We start from the raw sequence: 27,662 nt of genomic DNA, 5'->3' as shown, positions 1-27,662 counted from the left end.
CGATGGCCGTCTACAACAGCGGCTATAGAACGACCAGAAAGGAAGCTAGCGATGAAGGCACAGATAGAAACTGTAGGAGGGCAGTTTGGAAATTAACCACTACACCGCGGGCTTGTTTACCAATGTTTTGCGTGTCCCGCGGGGTTATTCGGGCTCCGACACTCTCAAAAAATATTTGCCAAAAATCAGTTATTAGTCCTAGAATAATAAAATTACATATGCTTATGGCACATACCTTCAGCTTTCTCCTGGAATGTTTGTTGAGCCTTCATCTGTTACCGTAGGACTTGTGGAGATCTCTGAAGTAGGGTAACGAATTCTCCACTTTACACTTCCCGACAACCCGTAATATGATTACCACAGCCAGATACAAACACTATAAACACTATTCTACAATTTTCAAGTAGTTTGGGATCCATACTCCAAAAAAAAAACACTGTGAAAGCAATGGAAATTACGAGTGCGTCTGATCGTCGCACTTGCGCTAGTTCGCTCTAGGCACTCTGTCATTTATTATTCATAAAACCCCTCACACTTTATATTTCTATTACTATATCACACTTATATATATATCTGGAGTCTTTCTCCATAAGTTTCCTTAAGTTGTATTAGTTTATTGTCACTGAAGTCATTCAATTTTTCATTCAGTAAAATACGTAGAGAGCCACGGATTCACTTTCACTGTTATAACATAAATTATTTGTACTCATATTCTTATATTACTAATTACTTACATTACTATGTACATTTTCTATTCTATTTTCAATACTTACCCTTTTATTTTACTTACACTATGTTATTCACTGTCACTTTCAGTAAGATAAAACTATAATACACTGTTCAATCATATGAACTGAACATCCATTGCTTTCACCTGCTATTTACACATTATTTACACATTATTTCCAAATCATTCTGCTTCCACACTTGCACTGTTAGAACTGCTTCTGGCTGTGGTAATCGAAGAAGCAGGTAACACAGAGGGGAACCTGGCACTCAGCGCACTGCCAAGAGGTGCGTTTATGCTCAGGTGTGCGACGGGTGGTATGCGCACATACCTGACACCTGCGAATCGCAGCCTTCCTTTTCCCTGTGGCAGGCACAAGCTCAAGTCTGTGCCGATCCATATACGCCCTCTGCTCAAGTCGGTCGGGAAGTGTTACTGGATGGCGCCTTGGAGTTGCTGCTGTCACCCTACCATATCTTTCCAGCAGCTGCTGGACACAAGTCCTGGCGAACAACCTCAGGGAGAAGGACTTGGGTGGCTTGACCTTCATCTTGTACAGGATGAAGGCGTTCAGCATCGTCATATCTATCAGATGCAGAAAAACTTTCCTGTACCACCTAGTATTCTTCCTGAGGCAGTCGATCTCACCAATCATCATGTCGGACTTGTCCACCAGCTGCATGTTGATATTATAGTCCAACACAGCATCAGGTTTCATCACAGGTTCGCCTCTCCTACGGTCGACCTTCCCACTGTCTCTCATCTCTCCCTTATGTACGGTGGTGAGCATGTGCACGACCCTCTTGTCATGCCACCGTATTGCCAGCATCTTCTCACACTTGCGTAGGTGCACGTCTCCTCGCTGCGAGGTTCCCGCCTCTGGGAATTTGGGGAAGTGGGCACGATTACTTTTCACAGTGCTGCAGGAGCCAATGCCGTGCTCAGAAAGGTGTTTGGCAAGTTTCAGCACTTTCACTACACAGCCTGAGAAGCCAAGGGGGTGTGTTTTATCCAGATCGACAGTGCTGGCTGAATATATGACGAAGTCAAGGATGTACCCCGTCTTACAGTCGCACAGTAGAAAGAACTTAATTCCAAAGCGATGGCGTTTGCTTGGAATGTACTGAACAAACCGAAGACGTCCTCTGAACAAAACCAAGGATTCGTCAATGACAACCTTCTGAAAGGGGTGGAAGAATGACATAAACTTATCCTTCATTGTGCTCAGAATCTCCCGGATCTTCCAGAGTGGGTTGGTTTTGGAAGGTACATCGTTGTCGGCAAAGTGCAGGTTTCCCATGATGTTCCGGAAGCGATCTCTGGCCATGTACTTATTGAAGGTGGGTGAGGGTAGTAAGGGGTCCATGGACCAGTATTCTTCCAACTCATGCTTCTTGGAGTGTGGCTTGAGAAGCATGAGGGCAAAGAACACATACAGCTCCTGCACTACCAGCATGGACCACTGTTGCATCTTGGCTGCACCTGTACCACTTGCAGCACGTTGTGATTCATACCTGTTGGTCTCATCACATATGTGCTGCATGACTTCGTCATCTAGGAAGGCCAAAAGGTAGTCGACACACTCAGCATTTTCGTCCATAGTGAAGGCAGGCTGAACTCCTGAGGAGCTCTCATCAAAAACTAGATTTCCTGGCACAAAATCTGACCCTTCCGTCCACGCGAAGGCGTCCAGGATTCCCTGTCGTGGCGGTGTAGGGCAGGTGGTGGTGGTGGTGGTGGTGGAGGTTGGCTGTGAGGGAGGTTTATCTCGGTCAAGGTCACTCGCACTGACCCTAGGTTGCCATACAGCACTAGCAGCCCTTACCCTACTAGCTACACTACTTTTCACTCTCCTAGATTTACCTCTACCTCTACGGCCTGCCTTCACTGTTGATGCTGGTGGTGACTCCGACGATGAAGACTCCGGAGATAACTCAGCCGACAATGATGAAGAAATGAGTGAAGTGGGGCTTGGGGAACGGGGAGGTGAATGCACTCGTGACTCATGGCGGGCTGGGTCACGTGGGGGCATTGTTCTGGGGCTAACATGCCGCCTTTTCACTCCCTTCCCAAATTCCTGTCCTTGCTGCACTAAAGGCTCCTTTCCCTTGGAGCTAGACACTGATTCACTTACTGTAGCACTCGTTGTTGCTGTTTCTGGCACGATAACCTCACCCGGCTCATCACACGATTCACCCGAATCGTCATAGTCACTGTCCATCATAATCATGAACAATTCTGCCAGTTCACGTGCCACTGCAGAGTCACTAAGGCCTTTCCTGCTTGCCTCACTACTTTTCTTAGGAGTAGAGGTCACGGGGCCCTTTGCAATGGGCGCAGAAGCGGCAGGAATGGTGGGGCGCGAGTGCGACATCGTTTCTCTACAGCGGAGGACAAGGAACTAAATGCCGCGGCTTATCTGAGAAGGGAAGGGTTGACAATGACACTTTAGGCTGACTGCTGCTAACTTACAGGCTAATTTTTTATAGGTAGAAAATCTCGGCAATACATAAAGAAATAGGTAGTTCCAGGTGAATGTACGTGTCAATTAGGATTCTCCCTTCCCTTCTGATATATATTTTTAATACAGATATCGATTACAAGGCATAAATCAAAGGGGAAATTACCGTGGTAATGTAGCGAATGAATGCACGTGAGGTTTTGTCAGGTGATAATTAGCCAATTTCTGGTGTATAACACTATCACTTACCTGTTTTTTTTTTTTTGGTATATATTATTTTGTATAAGTATGGGGCATAGGGCTTATTTCAATGGATGAAATCTGTGGAAAAATCCGGGGGAAATTTGCGTAGCGCAGCGCAGCGTGGGAGGTGAGAGGACAGGGTAATGGAGGGCAGGTAGGGAGGGGAGTCACGAAGGGGGTAAAATTGCTAAATTGTCAACAATGGATGAGAGTACAGATGAGATTTGGAGTGCTGACTAGTGTTGGACATTGGCAGTACTGATAGATGATACAAGCCACCACTTGAGAGCCCGGGATAATTCAAAATAACACAGAATCACAAAAGTGACGCCCAGCGGTATGATCCATTGTGGCCGAGCGTCATGAAAGTGACGCCCAGCGGTTACGGGGTTAAAGATTTATGCCAGACTCGATCGAAAGCCTTTAAGATGTCAAGTGCAATGGCAAAGCTTTTGCCAAAGTCCCGAAAGGAGGATGACCAGGAGTCTGAAAGGTAGATGAGAAGATCGCCAGTGGAGCGTCCCTGATGGAACCCGTACTGACGATCGGAAAGAAGGTTGTGATAGGAAAGATGCCTTAAAATTTTTCTATTGAGAATTGACTCGAAAACTTTTGAAATACAGGATGTTAAAGCAATTGGATGATAGTTGGAGGGTTGGGAGTGGTCACCCTTCTTTGGGACTGGCTGAATGAGAGCAAACTTCCAGCAAGAAGGAAAGGTACAAGTTGACAGACAAAGGCGAAAGAGTTTGCCTAGGCAGGGTGTAAGCACAGAAGCACAGTTCTTGAGAACAACAGGAGGGACCCCATCAGGCCCATATGCCTTGTTAGTACTGAGGCCAGTGATGGCAGAAAATACATCAACTGAAGAAATTTTAATGTCAGCCATGAGGAAGTCAGAGGGGGGAAGTGATGGAGGAACAGCACCGGAATCGTCTAAGGTGGAATTGGAGGAGTTGCTCCAAAGGTGTTCCCCCTGAGATGGCCTGTAGCCGCTCAACATCCCTCCTGCAGGAGATGGCCTGTAGCCACTCCTGCCTTTGTTAGACAGCCTGTAGCCGCTCCGAAGGTGCCCCTGGGTTTGCTGCCAGCCACCCATTCTCTCAGGCCACGGCCAGTAGCCGGGCCTTGGCAACGGCCTGTAGCTGCGCCTCTAGGAAGCCACGGCCAGTAGCTGTGCACTATGGCAGGAGACGGCCTGTAGCCACTCCGCCGCCTGGAACTGACGCCTGTTCCCTGACCTCTGACACTGAGGGAGTCTAGGGCGTAGAGGAGTATTGGGGAGGCCTCGTAGTCTCATCCGGCCTCTGCTCCCTACAACTGGCTCTTGAGGAGACCCACCTGACAGACCCTGACGCAGACCGGTGCCGCAGCCCCTTCCTGTTGGTGCCACCGAGCCCCAGGGACCGCAGCCCTCGGGAACCCCAGACTGCCCCCAAAACTCCCGGGCGGGAACTCCCCACACCTCAACGGCGGAGGTCCTCATCCTCTGTCAGGAGCCTGAACAACCGGTTCAGGCATTTGTTCGGCCCCAGTCCTGAGGGCCGCACTACTGTCCCCAGCCCTGAGAGCGCGGGACCCTTCGCCACCCACAGCCTGGATGAGAACGGACGCCCCTGCATGTGATCTCGTGCCCTCTGAGTACGGAGGCCCCTGGTGGTGCCCTGCCCCATCAGTAGCAGAGCTGTGCCTCCCCTCCACCCACGCCCCTTGCACCAGATACAACTGGAGTGACCATAATTGTGCAATGTCAGTGATCAAGTAGTGCCTAGGCAGAACAGTAAGTTGACCCTCTAGTGGAAGTCAGTGACAATACCAAAGTGTTGGAGAGAAGAGATGCAGTGAACAGTGTACGGAATAATTCAGCAATAATATCAAAGTGGTGGAGTAAGTGATAATAACTGGTTAAAAGCAAAATATGAGTGGAGGGTAACAAAGTAAATACGCTACCATCAGAAATTATCTCGTAATACTAAAATAATAATCAGACCCCAGTGCCTTACACAACCCTCCCCAGTGTGAAATAACCTTAACAACTCCACATGCATAGAAACCCTGGACTTCCCTGATTAAGAACGCTCTGTCTGAAGTGCTATTCACTGTGACTCAAAACAGTATCCTGTGAGATACTACTAACTATATCTAGACATAGGAGTTTATAATCACCCAGAATCCTTGTGCCTGTAACATCTACTTATTCCCCTGTCCAAATAAGCAATACACGTGTAAGGTCGTTGCCTGGAGTTTTTGTGTCCTGTTTCTTATTTGTCTAAGTCCCGGTCTCGAAAGAAAGCCCCACTATACACTTGGAGTTTACGGAACGGGAAGCCTAACCAAAAACACCTAGCATTACACTGGTGGACAGCGGTTGTTCTTGACCCGGGCATACGAGAGAGGTCATCAGGAATTACCGGAAAAATGGCAACCAAACCACACATGCAATTGCCTAAGTTCGACCCCGAACAGTACGATGTTCACACATATCTGGCGATTATTAAACCTTTGCTAGACATCGGTTTTGAAAACGACCAACAAAAAATTGCAGTTACACTCCCCAGCCACTGCTGGGCAAAGTAGTGGCTAATATAGCACCCAAAATCGTTCCGGAGCTCACCTGGCAGAATTTCACGAAACTCGTGATCCAAGCCATCACCCCATCACTAGGGAAAGTGGTGACACTATCCCAGCTGGATAGTTTGACTTTCGATGGGAACTTAGATGATACCCTGATCCGGGCAAGACACCTGGTCACTGCTGCCTATCCGGAGGCAGATGATGAAACCTGGGAACAGCATACCTTTAATACTCTCCTGAGAGTGCTCCCCAGTGTAGTAAAAGAGCACTTTATGATCCATGACCCAACTGGAGACATGGATAAGGACGTCCAACTGATGCGGTGCCTCCTGACCTCCCGCCCTGCACCCCAGCAGATCAACGTGGTAAGGAAGTTTCCCACCAAAATTCCAGCTCCCCCAGTCAAGCCACGTCTGCCTATGCCCCATACCAGCCCCACAGCAGCACCTAGCCCACCTAGGGCACACACCACACACCAGCGCCTCAACCACAGGGAGAACCCCAACCTCATCTTAGTGATTCCCTGGGAATTCTCGGTGTGAAGCTCCAGGTGCCCACTGCACAATATCCGAGATCAGTTAAAGGCTGCACGTCGGAAAGCTACCACCACAGGCCAATGCAAAGTCTCCCCTCTAGAGGACGAGGCAACAGAGGATGAACCTGCACTTGTGGAGGAGACCGACCCTGGGGAACAGGAGTTGAAGCAAGAAGGAGGAAGCCCAAGACAGCTGGATTTTTAGGCCCCGGCCCCGCACCCTCCCACGGTGGCGGAGGCCATTTCCCCCAAATATCGTTCCTCAGTTTATCGCAAGATGAAGCTGAACAGGGTGAAAGCCAGACTTCTGGTCGATACGGGAGTGGCCAGATCCTGCCTTTATAGCCATTACTTCTCCTGTCACAAATCAACCTTCGGCCCACTCCGCCCCACAGCTACTCACCTTGTGGATGCAGGGGATGGCTCTCTGCTCATCCGTGGTGAGACTCTGGCCCTAAGAGTCGACACCCACCAACTGGTGTCAACCCAACATCAGTTTATAATATTCGACTCTTCCTGCCGAAATTATGAAGGATACCTGGGGTTGGATCTGTTGCAGAAGCTAGGAGCCACCATTGATTGCCGCAACAGACAGCTCCAGTTCCGTGCACTGCCCGACCCTCCCCACCGGGCCGTCTGCACCTGCACACCATGGCCCTGGCCGGAAGACTCAGCCCCCGCTTTCTTCCTCCCCCTCCTCCCCCCTCTTCTCCCCCCACCACACCCCCCTCCTTCTTTTCCTGCCACCGTTTCTGCCTCTGTCACCATTCCCCCCCACCATGAAGCTTGGGCTTTACTGGCCCTCTGGCCCCTCCATCCTATTTCCCCCACTCCTGCTGCCGGGAACCCTCTCGGCCTGCCTTCTGCCCCCAACTTTCCTACCCCCGCATCACACGGCAGTCCAGATTGCCAACCTTACCCCCTCACCCCTCACCCTCCCAAAAGGGCTCATAATCAGAGAGATGGAGGAAGCAGTGCCATGTGCCCCTTCCCCCTCCCACTCCCCCGCCCCCCTGCCCCCTATTCCCGACCATCTCTCCGCCCATCAGTCAGACACCCTCTGCCGCCTATTCCTGGATTTCCAGGATCTGTTCGCAGCAGGACCAGCTGACATCGGACACACCACCTACCTGGCTCACGAAATTCATACAACAGGCTCGCTGATCCGATAGCTATCCTGATGGAAGAACTCCAAACAGCGGGAAGAGGAAGACCACAAGGTGCAGGAGATGATCGAAGCTGGAGTCGTCTCCCCCTCCACCAGCCCCTGGTCCTCCCCCGTCATCCTTGTAAAAAAAAGGATGGCACGATGCGGTTCTGCGTTGACCACCGCCGGCCTAACAACGTAACTACCAAAGACGCCACTCCACTCCCATGCATAGACGATTCCCTGGATTCCCTGTATGGAGCCTCCTGGTTCTGTACCCTGGACCTCCAATCAGGATATTGGCAGGTCCCCATGCGACAGGAAGATTGAGGCAAAGCTGCTTTCTCGACCAGCAACGGGAAACATTATGAGTTTACTATCCCGCTGTTCAGCCTCTGCAATGCCCCCGCCACCTTCTCCAGGTTAATGGACTCTGTCCTCAGCAGTCTCACGTGGGAAATCTGCTTTGCATACTTGGACGACGTCATTGTTTTCAGCCAGACCTGGGCCAACCACCTGCAGCGCCTCCACAAGGTTTTTACCAGGATCCGACAGGCAGGCCTCAAACTCCGGCCCACCAAGTGTGTTTTAGCTGCCAGAACCGTCTCGTTCCTGGGGCACGTCATCTCCCAGGCAGGAATATCTCCCGACCCTGACAAACTCCGCACCATCACGGATATACCCCCAACGCAGGACGTTCACAGGATCAGAGCCTTCCTAGGCTTGATGTCCTATTACCGCCGCATTGTGAAGGGGTTTGCCCACATTGCCAAACCACTCCACGACCTGACCCGTAAGGAGCCTTTCCTCTGGACGGACGAGAGACGAGCTGTCTTCCAGCAGCTTAAAGATAAACTTGTTTCCGCCTCCATCGTGGCTCTTCCCGACTATGCCCTCCAGTTCCTCCTCTATACCGACGTCTCCCTCCTTGCCATCAGCGCTGTGTTAGCGCAAGTCCAGGAGGGCCACGAACACATCATCGCCTGTGCCAGCCGTGCACTAAATCAGGCAGAGAAAAACTATGTCGCCACTGAGTGAGAATGCTTGGGCATAATCTGGGCGCCTGAGCACTTCCGCGCATATCTCTCCGGGACCCAAGTCACCATCATTACGGACCACCAATCCCTCCAGTGGTTATGGCAGTCCGACACCCATAACTCCCAGCTCATCTGATGGCGCGAAACCCTGGAGGAATTCAAGTACCAAATTTTGAACCGCCCCAGCAAACTCCATACCAACACGGACGCCCTCTCTCTGCTCCCCATCCAAGCCCCCCAGCCAGAACCAGACCTCCTCCAACAGTGGCACCGCAAGGAGCGGCCCCCTTGGATTCCTCACCACCTTTTCAAAAAACTGTATCGCCAGGGCGACCACCTACCCCTGTCAGGTCATATCCTCCTAGCCCCTGACACCACCCCCGACGCCCTGCGACACCTTCACACCCACAACGGCATTCACCTGGGTACAAAAAAACTGCAGCAGGTTTTCAATGACACCTACTGGGTGCCCAACCTTTCTGCCCTGGCCAAGGAAATTATCCAAACCTGCCATGCCTGTGCCCTTGGTAAAGACCACCTGCACAGCAGGACCATCGGGCCACATCACTGCCCACAAACCCTGGCAGCTGTTAGCGATTGACGTGGTAGGACCTTTACCTCCAAAATTGGGCTATAGATATGTCATCACTTTCATTGACACATATTCCAAATTCGTCGTGGCCTGCCCAGTGAAAGAACACCACGCTCTCGCAGTGGCCGACACCCGCCTTCGGCACATATTCCCAAATTTTGGCATTCCCCAAGTGATCCACCTAGATAACGCACCCAAATTCACCAGTATGATCTGGGAGGAGCTGGCCCATATCTTCGGGTACAACATCTCCCACTCCTCCCCCTACTGGCCACAAGGAAATGCAGTGTGTGAGCGCAGCCATCGTGCACCGATGAATCAGCTCCACACATGAATAGAAGCCACTAAGAACGATGACTGGCCCACCCATGTAAAAATAGTTCAATGGGGCATCAACTCCTGCCCCCGAGAGGACGGAATTTCGCTATATGAGCGAGTGTTTGGAGAAACACCCCTCCTTCTGCCCCTTCGGCAGCATCTACAACCCCCCCACCTCCGCTCCCACGACGGACCCACTACACCACCTCAAACACCGTTTGACCCACCTCCAACACAACCTAGACCTCAGCCTCGACACTGCCTCCAACCCCTACAAACCAGGTGACACAGTCATGATAGCCCAACTCCCTACCCCCCACAAGCTCGCACCCTGCTTCACAGGACCCCACATCATTACCCACGTCCCTAACCCTTATCAGGTCACCATTAGCTACCACGGCACTCCTCGCACCCTCCGAAACGGCACGTGCCCCTTCCGCACTCCTGTCCCCACTGCCCCAGCCCCATGCCCCAGCCCACCCTCCACTCCCGCGCCGCCCCCTCCTACTACCTATGACTGCTACATCGCCTCCTCTCCATCCCCCTCTCCCTCCCCCTCCCCCGCCACTTCCGCCTCGCCAGCCGTCACGCCGCATCACACCTCACCTGATAACCCACCGACACCACCAACACCCCACCGCTCCCCTACCTCTTCTCTACCCGCCACCCAGCACCACATGTCCTGCCCCCACTCCCACACCCCCACCTCAGCCATCACCCACCACCGCCCCTACACCCTCCAGCCCACCGCCCACACACACTCCCACTCCTAACTCCCCACATCCTGCACCCCCCACCCCCCACCCACCTGAATGCGCCCCACGTTCCTCATGCCCACGCCAACCCCGCACACCCACATCACCACCCACACCTACACTCAGAACATCCACTACCCACTCCGGGCGCCTCTCCTGCCTACCAGTCGAATACACCCACTCCCCTACTCCACTCACCTTGCCGCAAAATCACACACCCACCCCTGCCCTAAACCATCTCACACTCATGATACATCAAGCACAAATCCCAGCCACCTACACTCCCCCGAGATGCTAAGATGCATCACCCCGGCATAAAACCCGACACTCACCATCCATCTCAAGCATTCAACACCACACCACACCACACCACGGGCAACAACTACCACCATCAAAATACGGCGAGCTGTATGGGCACCGTCACTCGGACGCAACCAGCGAGTCCGAGGACCACACAACCTCTTCCAACTCCTCCACTCCTCCATAACCACATCCACTGTCTTCCTCACCTGCGATGAGGAACAGGACGAGAACACCGCCACCACAGCCTGGCACACCCTCCTCCAACACCTGCAGCTAGTCTAGCCACCTATGGTACGTAAGTCTACCACCTCCAGTCACAGGAATGTGACTTTTTTCCCAGCAGACGGTGGTATAAAGCAGTATAGTGCCCCCGAGAACACCCAGACACCCCCACAAGGAGCCCACAGAGGAGCAGTGACAGCGTGCCGGGACTCGGTGTGACAATGGCCTAAGTCAGCCTGGCCCATGCGCCCCTATGACCCGGAGCTCGCCCGCTGTCACCAAAGCAGGAATACCACACTACCTTCCGGGTGAGCCTTCACCAACCAGCTAAGGGGTGGAGCTCCCTATCCAGCTCCTGCCAGCACCCCAGAGACGGCCTGTAGCCTCTCACCCCTTTGTAAGGAGACGGCCTGTAGCCGCTCTGAGGGTTTCAAGGAGAAGGCCTGTAGCTGCTCCTGCCTTCATCAGGAGACGGCCAGTAGCTGCTCTGAAGGTGTCTTCCTTGAGACGGCCCGTAGCCGCTCACCCCTCGCTAAGGAGACGGCCTGTAACAGCTCTGAGGTTAATCAGGAGACGGCCTGTAGCCGCTCTGAGGTTAATCAGGAGACGGCCTGTAGCTGCTCTGAGGTTAATCAGGAGACGGCCTGTAGCCGCTCTGAGGTTAATCAGGAGACGGCCTGTAGCTGCTTCCGTGTTCGTCAGGAGACGGCCTGTAGCCGCTCCGAAGGTGTTCTTCCTGACACGGCCTGTAGCTGCTCAAACCCTCTCCTGAAAGTAACGGGCTGTAGCCGCTCCTGCCTTCGTCAGACGGCCTGTAGCCACTCCGAAGGTGTTCCCCATGAGACGGCCTGTAGCTGCTCACCCCTCCTGAAGCAGACAACCTGTAGCCGCTCTGAGGGTAATGAGGAGACGGCCTGTAGCTGCTCCCACCTTCATCAGACTGCCTGTAGCCACTCCAAAGGTGCCTCTGGGTTTGCTGGGAGCCACCCACTCTCTCAGGCCACGGCCAGTAGCCGGGCCTTGGCGACGGCCTGTAGCTGCATCCCTAGGAAGCCATGGCCAGTAGCCGGGCCCTATGGCAGGAGATGGCCTGTAGCAGCTCTGCCGCCTGGAACTGACGCCTGTTTCCCGACCCCTGACACAGAGGGAGTCTCGGGCATAGAGGAGTATTGGAGAGGCCCCGTAGTCTCACCCGGCCTCTGCTCCCTACAACTGGCTCTGGAGGAGACCCACGTGACCCTGACGCAGACAGGTGCCGCAGCCCCTTCCTGTCGGCGACGCCAAGCCCTGGGGACCGCAGCCCTTGGGATCCCCAGACCGCCCCCAGAACTCCCGGGAGGGAACTCCCCACACCTCGACGGCGGAGGTCCTCATCCTCTGTCGGGAGCCTAAACGACAGGTTCAGGCAATCTTTTGGCCCCAGTCCTGATGGCCGCACTCTTGTCCCCGGCCCTGAGAGTGCGGGACCCTTCGCCACCCACAGCCTGGATGAGAACGGATGCCCCTGCGTGTGATCCTGTGCCCTCTGAGTACGGAGGCCCCTGGTGGTGCCCAGCCCCGTCAGTAGCGGAGCTGTGCCGCTCCTCAGCCCGAGCCCCTGGCGCCAGATACAACCTGAGTGACCATAATTGTGTAATGTCAGTGATCAAGCAGTGCCTAGGTAGAACAGTAAGTTGACCCTCTAGTGGAAGTCAGTGACAATACCAAAGTGTTGGAGAGAAGAACAGATGCAGTGAACAGTGTACGGAATAATTCTGCAATAATATCAAAGTGGTGGAGTAAGTGAAAATAACTGGTTAAAAGCAAAATATGAGTGGAGGGTAACAAAGTAAATATGCTACCATCAGATATTCTCTCGTAATACTAAAATCATAATCAGACCCCAATGCCTGACACAACCCTCCCCAATGTGAAATAACCTTAACAACTCCACACACATAGAAACCCTGGACTTCTCTGATTAGGAACGCTCTGCCTCAAGTGCTATTCACTGTGACTCAAAACAGTATCTTCCGAGATACTACTAACCATATCTAGACATACGAGTTTATAATCACCCAGTATCCTTGTGCCTGTAACATCTACTTATTCCCCCGTCCAACTAAGCAATACACTTGTAAAGTTGTTGCCTGGAATATTTGTGTCCTGCCTCCCTCTTATTTGTCTAAGCCCCGGTCTTGAAAGAGAGCCCAACTATACACTAGGCGCTTACAGAACAGGAAGCCAAACCAAAAACATCTAGCATTACAATATTATATATATATATATATATATATATATATATATATATATATATATATATATATATAGCCCCTGGGAGTAGGTGGGCTTTCAAGAATACTCTTCCAGTATCCCTGCTTCTTGTATGAGGCAACTAAAAAGGTTGGCAGAGGGTTAGTGACCCTCCCCGGAAAACAGCTAAGAGGATGAACAAGAAGCCTTGGATAAAGACTGACCAAAAAATGACGACAAAGGACCGGAAAATGGACAGGGTACAGATAGCGACACAGAATGTAAGGGGTACGAATAATGAGGTGAAAGAGACAGAGACTGTGCAGGTGACTGAGGGTGTGAAAGTGGATGTATGTGGAGTAACTGAAACTAAATGGGGAGGAGAGAGTGTGAGAGAATGGGAGTATGGATGGGGCACATGTGCAGGAGCAGGTGAGAATGAATGGGCAAAAGAAGAAGTGTGTATTGTTGTGGGTAAAAAATGCAAGAAGAACATAAGATAGTATTGATCAGTTGGCTCAAGTGTTGTGTGGGTAAGATTGAAAGTTGGAAAACAAATGAGGGTGATTGCGTGCGTGTACGTGCCAAAGCAAGATCGTGCAAGCAGAGTGGGAGAAGAGTTCTGGAAATATGTGGAAGTGTGCATGGAAAAGTTTGGAAGGAATGAGAGAGTGTTTCTGATTGGTGATTTGAATGGTAAAGTAGGGAATGTGAAGGTGGATGTAATAGTTAGTGAGTGGGGTTTGCCTGCTGAGATAGATGAGAATGGCAGTGCGTTGTGGACATTTGTGCCGGGAGGGGGTTGGTGATAGCCAATACCCCCTTCAGGCACAAAATTATCCACAGGTATACATGGCAAGTGATGAGAAGGGTGGGTGGTGAACTGAATGAAAGGAAGGCAATGATTGATTATGTGTGTGTGGATGAAAGGATGCAAAGATGTGTAATGGATGCAAGAGCTGATAGAGGTTGAGGGAGTGGACTTTCTGACCATTAATTGGTAGTGGCCAGAGTCAAGATCCAAGTAAGGAGGAGAAATAGAAGAAGGGAAGGATGGGAGGAAGGAGTAATTGCAAGGAGAGTGGAAAGGTTACAAGAGGATGAGAAAAAGGCAGAATATAAGAGAGATGTGGAGGAACGATTGGGTAACTATGAAATGGAGCAGATAGAGGACATGGAAGATGTGTGTAAGATATTCACAGAAGAATATGAGCAGCATGTGATGTGGTGTGTGGGGTGAAGAGAAGACGGAAGGGGGTGCAAGGGACAGCATGGTGGAATCAAGAGGTGACACAGGCTGTGGGACAAAAGAAGAAATCATACAATGGATGGATGAGAAATAGGGGCGTGGAAGAAGCTGAGAGGCGGAAGAGAGAGTTATATGTGGAAAGGAAGAGAGAGGTGAAAAGATTAGTAACAGAGAGTAAGAAGAGAGTGGATGAGGAATTTGGAAGAAATTTGAGTTTAAAGTGGAGGGACTGAAAGACAATGCTCTAGAAAGAGGTGAAGAGAGTAATATAGGGTGGCAGTGAACTTAGTAGGGGAGTGAAAGATAAAAATGGTAGATTAATAGTGGAGAAGGGAGAAAAAGTGAGCAGATGGAGAGAACATTTTAAGGAACTGTTGAACATAGAGAATGGAAGTAATGCGAGTATAAGTGGGTGGGGAATGGCTGGGAGAAGGAGGGAGGTGAGAAGACAGGAAGAAAGCAGTAGGATAGAAGTTGTGGAAGCAATGAAGAAAGTCAAATTGGGGAAAGCCCCAGGAATTGATGTAGCGTGTGGTGAAATGCTGAAGCGTGGGGAAGAGATAGTAGTAGAATGGATGTGGAAGATGTGCAGATTGGCCTGGGAGGAAGATAGAGTCCCGGAGGATTGGAAGTCAGGTATAATTATTCCCATGTACAAAGGAAAAGGGGGAAAAAAGTCTGTGGTAATCATAGGGGCATTTGTCTTCTTAGTGTAATAGGAAAAGTGTATGGTAGGATACTTATTGACAGAGGGATATAACAGAGGAATTAGTTGAAGAACAGGGAGGCTTTAGGAAGGGAAGAGGTTGTGTAGATCAGATATTCATTCTTAGATCTTTAGGTGAAAAGTTTCTAGAGAAGGGAAAGAAGTTGTATGTGGCCTTCAGGGATTTGGAGAAAGCATTTGACAGGGGGGATAGAGAAGGATTGTGGAAAGCATTAAGATTATATGGAGAGAATCGGAAGTTGTTGAATGCTGTGAAGAGTATGTACGATGGTGTTTCGGCTGCAGTACATGTGGATGGTGAACTGAGTGATGTTTCTCTTTGAAGGTTGGGTTGAAACAGGGATGTGTCATGTCTCCATGGTTGTTCAATCTGTACATGAATGGGGTAATAAAAGAGATACAAGGTAGAGAAGTGGATGTTGGAGTGGCCCTAGTGAGAGAGAGCACTCATTTGGAAACTCCCTGTACTGTTGTTTGCAGATGATACTGTGTTGTTAAGTGAAGACGAAGGGGAGCTGCAAGGCTTAGTGGATGAGTTTGGGAGAGTGTGTAAGAAACGGAATCTAAAGGTGAATGTAGGGAAGAGGAAAGTGATGGTCTTTGAGAGAGGTGACGTCAGTGTATGCACAGTGAGGTTGGATGGTGAGGAAATGGAAAATGTGAGTACGTTTAAGTATTTGGGTAGTGTGATGAGTAAGGATGGAAGGCTGGAAAGTGCTTGAAAAGGTACAACAAGGATGAAAGGTTGCTGGTTCCTTGAAAGCAGTGATAAGAAAAAGGTAAGACAGCATGGAAGTGAAAAAGTTACTGCATGACAGTATTGTGATACCAACTCTAACGTATGGAAGTGAAGCATGGACGTCGTTGGAAGGACACAAGTCAAGAGTGAGAGCTGTGGCAATGAGTTATTTAAGAGGAGCCTGTGGAGTAAAATGGAGGGACAGGCTGACAAATGAGGATATAAAGAAGCGTTGTGGTGTGGATGTGAATGTCATAGGAAGCGTTAGGAGGAACATACTAAGGTGGTTTGGCCATGTGGAGAGGATGGAGGGAGAGAGACTGACGACCAAAATGTATGTGAGTGAGGTGAAGGGGGGGAGAGGGAGGAGGAGGCCGAGGATGAGATGGAGGGATGGAGTGGAGAGGTATATGAGAGAGGGGGATGTGAGTTGGGAGCAGGGCAGTGAAATGGCGGGGGACAGGGCGACGTCGAGGCAATTTGATTGTGGCCACCCTGTATGGGATGAAGGCATCTGGCAATATATATATATATACATTATATATATATATATATATATATATATATATATATATATATATATATATATATATATATATGTATACATATATATATATATATATATATATATATATATATATATATATATATATATATATATATATATATATATATATATATATATATATATATATATATATATATATATATATATATATATATATATATATATATATATATATATATATATATATATTAGTTTCTATCTATCTATCTGTATATATCTATATATCTATCTATCTATCTATCTATATATATATATATATATATATATATATATATATATATATATTTATATATGGTACACACCCACAGGCGGTAGTGGATAGGTTCTGTACCGTGCTAAGACATTTGTTGATAGCTTATGATTTATATGAAATTCTAGTGCTATGTGCTACGAGTGTTCGTGGAGATATAGTCAGGGTGTATATCATGTGTTGTGGGAACGTTAGGGGAAGAAGTGAAGGAATATATATATATATATATATATATATATATATATCAAGCTATACCTCCTGGCTGAGGATTCCTTGGGGTACATAGTTATTGAACTTTGAGGTGTACATGGGGCAAAAGAGCACTCTGGAGAACACTGTTGTGGTCTTGAAGAAATGCTGAAGGACCAGGGATACAAAGTTTACATGGACAAGTATTATAACTCTGCATTCCTGTGCGAACAACTCTTCAGTGCAGGAACCTATCTGTGTGAGACCTTACGCCTGGCAATATGAGCACCGAAGCAGCTGCAGGCCATCGCCAAGGCTAAGGGCTGACAGAGGAGGGCATGGCAACAAGGCATAAGGACAATGTGATTGTGTTGCTGTGGAAGGAGAAGTGTACCGTCAAGATGGTCTCCACCTTCCACAGTACAAGCACCGTCCCAAAGCAGATTTAAGGGAAGGCCATTGGTCGTAATGGGAGGACAACCCATGTCCAGAATACCATGGACAAGCCCATCATGGTGCAGGACTGCAGCCTGCACATGGGTGGAATGGACCAATTCGACCAGATGGTCCAGTGTTAACCCATTTAGCGGCGGATCGTGAAGTGGACTAAGAAGATCATGTTTTACTTCATTCAGATGGCCATCTTCAACGCGGTCGCCTTATACAAGAAGTGCTCACGCAGTTCAGTTAGTCTGCTGGACTTTCTGGAGGAGATAATCCTGAAGCTCCTTCAGGTCAACGAAGCAGAGTGGCCTGCATCAAGGCACATCATCCACCATGCCCCTGACTTTCCAACTCGATGGTCTGCAGGACCTGCAGCACTTGCGGCACCTGCAGCAGCACCAGCACAGGTACCAACACCACCGTCTCCTGGACCAGCACCATCTCCTGGACCAGCACCAGCACAGGTGCCAACACCACCGTCTCCAGGAGTAGCACCAGCACAGGTGCCAACACCACCATTGCCTGCAAGACCAGCACAGGTGCCGAGACCACCATCTCCAGCAGTTCCCGGTCCGTTGGGAGAACCTGCCACTGCTGCCATGCCAGGCCCTGAAGCTGCACCTCCAGGAAGACAGGACCAAGGAATATCCAACCAATCATCGATGAGTCATCAATGAGACAGTGTGGTTGGATCACACATCGACGGGGGAGGATCCCCAACCGGAGGAGGCTCTGGTGCGCCCTGTGTGCCCTGGCGAAGATGAGAAGGGACACAAGTCACGTGTCCTGTTTGTGATGTGGCGCTTTCTGTGGGTGATTGCTTCGAACGGTACCATGCCGAGTGAAGTATTCCCTAGTGGAGCGCACACACACACACACACACACACACACACACACACACACACACACACACACACACTCAAACACTACATAACTCCTCATCTTCAAAACTCCTCATCTTCAAACCCCACAAAGTCCTGCCAGCAGCTCAACACCCCTGGTGGAAATAAGTGTTCCGAATTTTGTTGATTTTTATATTGTCCTTTTTCAATAATTCTATATTTTTCACACAAATATGCATTGTTTTCTACATATTACACATATGACAGAAAGTACAGCTCCAGTATCAGTGACCAGGAAAAAGACTAGTGGTCATGTCGATATTCTTATAGCACTAAAAAAAAAAAACTTGGAGATTTTACATGTAGACTTTGAATAAAACATAATAAAACCACTAGGAAGCGAAAATGTGTAGGTGTGGGTGAGGCAGGAAAAATTTACAGTGCACTTGAAGGTATGTTGTTCTCTTTCGTCCAGGTAATAGTCGCATTGATGTTTTGACAATATCATGAACAAGCATATAAAAATAAACTTCTGTACATGACAAAAAAAAAAAAAAAACAGGCTTTGAGAGCATATTTTTTAGGTAAAGGTGGGGAAAAGAGAGTCTTTTCCTCACTTGCGGTAAAATTATGCAGCACTTGGAGGAGTATTCTACCTTTGTCATCCATTTACTCGAAAATATTGGACGTATCGATTTTCCGTAAGAACTATGATAAAGATCAGTGAAATCTACAGTATGTATGTACATGACCAAAGTATAAGCCTTTGGGAGCATATTTTTTAGGTAAAGGTAGGGGAAGAGAGTGTTTTTTTCTCACTTGTGGTAAAACTAGGGAGCACTCAGAGGAATATTCAACATTTGTTGTCCATTTACTCAAAAAGTATTGGACGTATTGATTTCCTGTAAGAACCATGATAAAGATCAGTGAATTCTACGTATGTACATGAACAAAATATAAGCCTTTGGGAGCATATTTTAAAAGTAAAGGCGGGGTAGTAGTGTATTTTTCTTGCTTGCAGCAAAACTATGCAGCGCTCGGAGAAATATTCTACCTTTGTTGTCCAGTTACTAGAAAAGTATTGGACGTATCAATTTCCTGTAACAACCATGATAAAGATCAGTGAATTCTACGTATGTACAGGGCATAACAATGTAATATCTCTGATGAAAAGCCATTGTTACATAGGCGGGAATATAATGGTTATTGCGCGTGTGTGACAAAAGTGCAGTATGGGCATGGGTAGCAAGAAGTTTTTTGTGACTTATTTGGAAACTATGAGGTGCATGAAAAATCTGCGGGTACCATGAGAAAATTCATTAAATTGTACACAAGATTATGAAATAAAAACATAACCTGTTTGAGAAAACTTTTATGATAGAGCTCCCTGAACAAAAATTAATTTTCAGTATAGAATGGCTTTTAGTTTTTTGCTATTTTCTCGAAAACTACAAATCGTATCACAACTCAACAAAGCTCATTAGAAAGCTGATGAAATTCTATTTCAAAAATTCCAATAATATTTTTCTGTATGATGGACATGTGGAGAGAATGTTTGGACATGTGGAGAGAATGGAGAATGAAAGACTGACTAAGAGGGTGTATGTAGGTGAGGTGGAGGGAGGGAGAGGGAGAGGTAGACCGAGGATGAGGTGGAGGGATGGAGTTGAGAGGTATATGAGGGAGGGGGGGGTGAGTTGGGGGGAGGGGAGTCAAATGGTGGGTGACAGAGTGACTTGGAGGCGTTTTGTCTGCGGCCACCCTTTGCGGGATTAGGGCGTCGGGCTATAAATAGATAGATAGATAGATGATGGAAAACTTTCGAACTATGATGTTGAGAAGTGAGAGTGATGTTCCAAAATGTTTATTCACACTGGCCTAATGTACTTCTGTTTGTACTTTTTTTTTTTTCTTTTTTTGCTTATCGGCTAGAACAAACATCGGCGAATAAGATGATATAGGTTTCATGACAATATATATATGTTTGGGCGGCGAAAATAAGGCGAGAATACATGTTTTCAGTGGTGCATGGGGGGGCTGGCAGGGAGGGGGGTGGAATAAAATAGTGCGCTGGAAAACTTGATAAAAACTTACTGTACACGAGAGGGTAAACATGAAAAACAGATATATCATATTCTAATGTGCACCACTGCCACTATTTATCATTATGAGTGAGTGATGTTTACTCTCAGTTTAGTTTGGATATGTGTGGCCTGGTGAGACATGACCTGACCCAACCATCCCGTTAAGCAGAAGCTAATGACGTTATGCCTATGAAAAGTACAGTTGAAAATTCCCTTTGCATGTGATACATTCAATACATACATTTTGTTATCAACTAAAAACTCACCCATAAATGAGTAGGAACCCTTTGGAATCTGGTGTTTACCAAGGGGGTGTTGGCTCTAATCAGTGAATGCCTCAGTTACAAAATTAAATTTAATGTTTTCATTGGGGGGGGGGGGCATGAATTCTAACAAATAAATGTAGGAGCTTCAGGCTATGATTTTATATCAGAGGGAAACTGTGATAACATGGTGCTCACTTGCTTGGCACGCTCTCACAAAACGCACTTTACTTGTATAAAATCCCTGAACAACATACAAGTAGAAAGACAATGACACATGGGAATATTTAAGCATCTGTTTCTGCCTCTTGAAACATTTGCAGAATTGTTTCAAATGCAGGCAGTCATTATGAAGTGTCAGCTTCTGAAATATTTGAGGTAATTTTTGTTGTCTCTTTAAGAAGTTTTTTTTTTAATTAATTCTCATTTTTCATTATTATCTCACTAGAGCCAGATGAAGACACCTTCAATCATTGGCAAAGCAATAACCCAGAATCTCTGCTACGAGGTTATAAAAACGATCCAGAACTCCCACATGAACCTGAGGCCACAGCACCAACAAACCCAACATTATCTTTCTGTATTAGGTATATTAACCACCTGCATGCCAGTGCCGTTTTAAAACGGTCTGACATAATGCTGCAGCCAGTGCCAGTGCTGTTTTAAAACGGTTTAAAATAAAAAACTTCATTGTGACTGCATTTTTCATGATTCATGGATAAAAATTGGCAGGCATGTAAGGTAACTGTTCCTCTACCATCCCCCAGGCTGTCAAGGCCATACACTCACTCACTCCCCCTCTCACGCTTTCTCTGCCACACTCTGCCTGTATGCCTCACCCAGTGCTGTACATAGTGGAGGCATTTTGTAAATATTTTCATGTAAGTGTAAGTTGTAAATATTTTCTTGTAAGTGTAAGGACTATATAGTGAAGTCAAGTTGTAAATACCTTCCCGTAAGTGCCAGGACTGTGCGTAATGAAGTCAGGTTGTACCTATCTTCAAGTAAGTGTAAGATAATGCATTCACAGTGAGAAAGACACGCAAATTGTGATAGATCCTGAAGTAATAAGTAATCAGAAGAGTGTACTGAACATTGCTCTACCTTACAAGCGTAAATACCTGAGTATACCTTACATAGAAAATGGCTTTCTCTCACGTAAGTGGTGAGCATGAGAGAGCGGCTATACCTGTAAACGAGTATGCAAGACTCAATAAAACTCATTTTCGAGCCTCAGTGAGCATTTTAATGGCGAAATTCGTTGTTTCCACATCAAAATCTAACATTTTAGCAAAAAAAAAAAAAAAAGGCAAAAAACGGCCAGCACCTGGGGTGACCCATAGGGCTAAAAATAGCAGTAACACGGCGGGTTAAAATGGTTACTTTGGCCTAAGTAAAGGTTCTTTTTAGGATAACTGTATTTGCCAACTATCGTAAGAATTACATCACTTGGTGAGGAATTCTAGTAAGACATACATTTTGTCATATTATCATCCTGTGATTATGATTTGAATAAAACTTATTAATATATAATTTCAATATTTATTTTTGTAATGGCATTTTTTTTGCACACCCTGAGAAAATGGAATGATTAATTTATTTCTTCTTGTTCAGGAAAGTATTTCAAACTGGCTTTCTTTTGCATTTATCTGTATTATCTAAGAGGGTCTTCAGTATCAGATGTAGACAACTGGTCAATGGGTAACAAGTTCTTACCACATACCTATAACAGATACGCACTGAAGGCCAATGGGTTATATTGATGGTAATGGGTTAAGATGGAATGAATGTTTCTGTTCCAGACATAACTGGCACTACTGGATGGTGGTGGTGTGAGCGTGTGATGTTAGGGTTGTGGATGCTGGCGGCTGTGGTTTTGACAAGGAGCTACTCTGGCAACCTCATGTCTCTCCTGGCTGTCAGATACATCCCCATGCCTATACAGTCACTGCAGGATGTCATCGACTACCCTGTTACGCTGGTCATGCAACAAGGGACAGCCTTGGTTCATATGTTTAAGGTACTGTATATTGTATTTTGGTTTCAAAGTGCCGTGGTTTGTTTAAAAGAAAGAATTATACAAATCCATCGTTTTATCATCACTTGTGTGTAGCCTGATCATGAGCATTATTAAGTACTGTTAGCCTGTTCAGTTTAAATCCTCCGTTTCTGAAAGCTTTTTTACACAACCACTGGACAGCTGTTGTGTCCAATCATGCTACTCATCTGTTATGAAGCCTGGTGACATAACATGCTATAAGCAGTGAAGCAAAAACAGGACTGGTGCTGCGGTCCAGGAAGCTTATATGATCAGCTTCTATGCATCATCAATTACCATACTCAAGCACAACTGGTGCCCACTGATTGTGTAAATGAACCCCAGGCTTCTCATTAGCTAAATTAAGTATTGTGTTTTCTTTGCTGGAATAAAATACATGTTACACCAGCCAGTTTTATTGTTTTTGTTGTTGTTCAGTCCTGGTTAACCCGCGCAGCCCTGGCAACTTTTGGATCTTAGAACACCCCCAGACCTGGCAAATTTTCGACCTTGGGTTTTTGCCTAAAACCTCTGCTTTTGATGAAAACAATGGAAAACAACCTTTAAAGTCCTCACCTGGGCCAAGAAATGCGATTTCATAGTACATCCTTGCAACAGGGTGCTCTATGAAGGTCCACTGCACCCTCATTCTCCCAGCCTATGCTATGGATAACTGTACCAGATATGGCTAAAACACTCAAGGAACATACAAAGAGGTTTATTACATAAAACTGGTAAGTCTTACAAGAATACAGTAGGTTACATACAGTATTATAGGGTATATATATAAGCATATTTGTACTGACAAAACACATAGAAATTGGCAGCTGATCACTCACTGTAAAGACTGTGCGTGTCTTTTCCACTTCCACTCTACTGTTTCTCACTTAACACAATAGCTAGAATATAGCCTACTTGAGGGTATGTGTGTCCAAAGGGGTTCTCGCGCCGCCGGGCAGACAAACAGTTTATGTTGGATATGACTACAGGGTATTTCAATCTTTCTCCTATCCGATGCAAGTGCACGAGAGCCCCTTCTAGAACTGAAAGTATGGTTGAAAGTCGTTGCAATAAAAAGTGTGACTCGACCCTTATGCTTGCCTGCTTAGTCAGCCCAGGCTGCTGTGGGAATTAAAAGGGGTTCTCGCTCCCTGAGACAGGTGATGCCCACCAAGGCCTTCCTTTTTCTGTGGTGAGGGTGTGTGCAGCCAATAGAAAATGTCTCTGTTGCATACAGACACACACTTAAAAGAATTTACTACTCTACCTGTCCACTTACCACTTTACCTATCTACCTACCACTCTACCTATCTACCTGCCACTGCTTATCTACCTACCACTCTACCTATCTACCTATCACTATCTACCAACCATTCTACCTGTCTACCTGCCACTATCTACCTACCATTCTACCTGTCTACCTACCACTCTACCTGTCTACCTGCCACTATCTACCTACCATTCTACCTGTCTACCTACCACTCTACCTGCCACTATCTACCTACCATTCTACCTGTCTACCTACCACTCTACCTGTCTACCTACCACTCTATCTGTCTACCTCCTACTATCTACCTACTGATTTTGGTTGGTGGAGAGTTATTAGAGAGCCAACGTGTTTATTATTGTTTTTTGGGGGGAATGGGTTAGAGCGCCTGCACAATCATATTACTCTATCGTGTTTCTCTTGACATTATTCAGTGTGGTTTTAGTATGTTTGAAAGATGATTATGTGCCTGAAAACACATTGAAAGTTCAGCCTAATAAATAATGATAATAATACTAATTCATTAATATCCATAGTCCCAATTTTACATCAGAATGCTAATCTATACTAAAAACCCTTCAATGAAAAAAATGAAAGTTCTATCTTAACAAATAATAAAGATATGATCACGCAAAGATTGGTGAACTTTGAACACGTTCTCTAGCACTTTGTAATTTGTGCAAGAACCCCTTTGGACACGCATACCTTCATTTACAATGATATACAATTATTTACAGTGTCATATAGCACAACGACACACATTATTAGTAGTAGTGCTGAAGGATGTGATACTCTTTGAAACAGGGATCACTCACTGTACTCACTGTGTGTGTGTCTTTTCCACTTACAGTCTACTGTTTCTCACTTTACACAACCGCTAGAATATATTTAAAATTATTTACAATTATTTACAGCATCATATAGTGCAGCAACACACAGTATTAGTAGTGCTGAAGGGTGTGGTAGTCTTTGAAACAGGGCTGTAAGCATAGTCCTACATCACATTCAACACACTGGTATTGTCTGTCTTTTCTCTGACATGCTGGCCTTGATTTAGAGTACCTGCACATATAGCAAGTGGGTTGACGCCTGGTGGCAGGTAGAGGAAGGTCTGCCCTGCGTGCCTGCCAAAAATTACCCGCGAATTTTGAAAAATGTGGCCGTGACAGAGTTTGCAATTGCAGGACCTTAATTCACATCTCCGGGGCTACCCGTGACAAAACGTCAGGACGTATATTCACGTCTCCGGGGCTGAACAGGTTAAGGCTGGCCTAACAGACCAATCGACTGCAGGTAAGGACCAGCCCCTATGAAATGATCCCACAGATTCCCCCCATTGTCGATATAATGTCTGCATTTTAGTGCTGCATGTGTTGGCCAGTGTTCCATAATGTGGATTATGTTGTGTGGGTTTGCTTGATAAGTGGGACACGTGTCATCTGTGATTCCACGCAACCCAAATTCTACTAGCAACAGAAGGAAATAATGATGCAACATTGTGGCGAAAACACAAACTTTGATGGTAAACACAAATTTTAATGGGATTTAGTGTGGGGTGAGTTAATAAGATGAAAAGCTTTTGACATCACCATGTTGTGAGGAGGTGGATGCAGGGAGTCCCTCCACACACAGGGGTGCACCCAGAAACTGAATAGGGGAGGTTTCCAAATTACTGACAAGTCCTTGTGAGCAAAGCAAAACTATACAGCTGTGGGGTCCTGGGGGAGGGGTACTGTAGGCCCCTCAGGATTTTTTTTTTTTATCTAACCAATAATTGATGAAGAGATCACTGCACTAAAGTCAATCAGCGTATTAATTGTCTGGCTTTAACGCTCTTGCAATTTTATTAAAGACACATCGTAACAACGCACATTGTATCATGACTTATTAAACAGACATCATCAATATTTGGCATTGTATGGCAGTGCTGAAGTGCATTCAGATGATTCAGGTGTATGAAAATTATCATGGTGTGGGATGAAGTCTGATTGTCGGAATAGGATTGCAGTAATTGGAAGATTCAGACTGAGAGGGGTCTCTGGGCAACCAGGAAACCTCCCTGGGTGCGCCCCTGATACATGAGAGTATTACTCGAACAAGGGTGAATAAACGCTGTGTATAAAGTCAACAGATGTGCAGAAGTTATATTCTTGTAGGCAGTTGATAATAAGTGCAGCTGCTGTTTTTGTATGCTTTAGTTTGCATTTGATGTTATCAGTGTAAGAATGAATAGGTCTGATTCTGATAGCAATCAGTCAAAGATCAATATCATGGGGTAATGTCAAAATTCAGCCATTGTATCTGCTTGACCAATATAACTAAATCTATCTTGTATGGTTTCACTAAACTTGGTGGAAATGTTGTGGGAAAGCAAAGAGGCTGACCAACTATTTTTTGAGTACAACTGATTAAGGTCACATGGCAAGGTTAACATAACTAATTTTTATGTGATTTGCATTAAACTTAGGGAAGGGTTCAGATTAAGAAAAGGGTGAAGAGATTCAGTTTTGAGAACAGTCAAAGGTCAAGGTAACAGGAAAGGGTCATATGTCAAGGTCACAGCAAAAGCAAACTCTGAAAGCTTTGACATGATTAGGATCTAACTAGGTGGGAGAGCTGAGGGTCATGTAAGATTGAAGTAACTCCATTTTGAGAGTAACTAGTCAAATGTCAAGCTCACAGGGCAAAATCACATGTTTGTGCCTTCGACCAATTGGTCTATGAAAGTATTGCACTCTCTGAGACCTGTTTCTTGTTTCATGTAAGGGAGAATTTATTATATTTTCTTTCTCTCTTCGTAGTTTTCCCATTACCTTAGTTACATATACACCCACAGCAAAAGTTCGCCGACAGTCCTGCCAGGCATACGTTTCCAAACATAGCACATAGAGGGCGTAGCGCTCGTCCACCAGAGTAAGGGAGAAGGGAGGAGATGGAGAGGGGGATAGGGAGGGAGGCAACGAGACGGGGGGAAGAGGGAGGCAACAAGACAGGGCAGGAAGAGCCTGTGGCGATGGTAGATAACACATATTGGGTGTTTTATTATTATTATTATTATTATTGAAATAACTGAATATGTTGAAAGCAAGAAGCACGTAAAGAGACTTGTGAAGAGGAAAAAGAAGGAGGTAAATGAGGATCTAGGAAGAAAAATGAATGCAAACTACTCTGAAAATAGAAAGTTATTCTGGAAAGAGATGCGGAAATGTAGAAGTGAAAGCGGAAAGAAATGGGATGGTGTGAAGGATGCAGGTGGTAGATTATTAACCCATGGAGATGAAGTAAGGACCAGATGGAAAGAATATTTTGAAAACCTGATGAATGTGGGATAGAGAGAGCAGAACAGCTGTAATTATGATTGGTTTTGGGGGGGTGTAGAGAAGGAATGCAGTGCCAGGAGACGTGACACTCGCACAGGTGAAGAGTGCTGTGAAGCGGCTAAAAATTGGAAAAGCAGCTGGGGTTGATGAGGTGTATGCAGAGATGCTTAAATGTAGTGGAGAGAATGGAATGAAGTGCTTGTTGGAGATATGTAAGAAGGCATGGATGAGTGAAACTGTGCCTGCAGAGTGGAAAATGGCTGTGATTGTACCCCTGTACAAAAATAAAGGTGCACGAAGTGAGTGCAAGAATTATCGTGACATAAGCTTACTGAGTGTGGTAGGGAAGGTATATGGAAGAATTATTATAGAGAAAGTAAGAGAGATATCAGAAGTCCTAGTGAGTGATGAACAGGGTGGCTTTAGGAGTGGCAGAGGATGTGTGGACCAAATATTTGCAGTGAGACAGATAGTAGAGAAGGCTTGTAAGGTTTTTATGGTATTCATGGATTTGGAAAAAGCATATGACAAAGTGG

General features: G+C 46.6%; 1 protein-coding gene across 1 annotated transcript in view; it reads left to right on the top strand.

Annotated features, from left to right (window-relative positions):
- Positions 1 to 27,662, top strand: part of LOC145410591 (glutamate receptor ionotropic, kainate 5-like) — a 111,358-nt gene that overhangs the window by 50,900 nt on the left and 32,796 nt on the right. Inside the window, exon 4 of the mRNA XM_080280706.1 lies at positions 22,304 to 22,521. Coding sequence (XP_080136832.1) covers positions 22,304 to 22,521 — 218 coding nt within the window. The remainder of the gene's footprint in view (positions 1 to 22,303; positions 22,522 to 27,662) is intronic.

Source organism: Coenobita brevimanus, chromosome 86 (genome assembly GCF_032717465.1).
Source record: "Coenobita brevimanus isolate Jiangsu-jjx chromosome 86, ASM3271746v2, whole genome shotgun sequence".
Classification (NCBI taxonomy): domain Eukaryota; kingdom Metazoa; phylum Arthropoda; class Malacostraca; order Decapoda; family Coenobitidae; genus Coenobita; species Coenobita brevimanus.
This window is presented reverse-complemented; position numbering and strand designations above follow the sequence as displayed.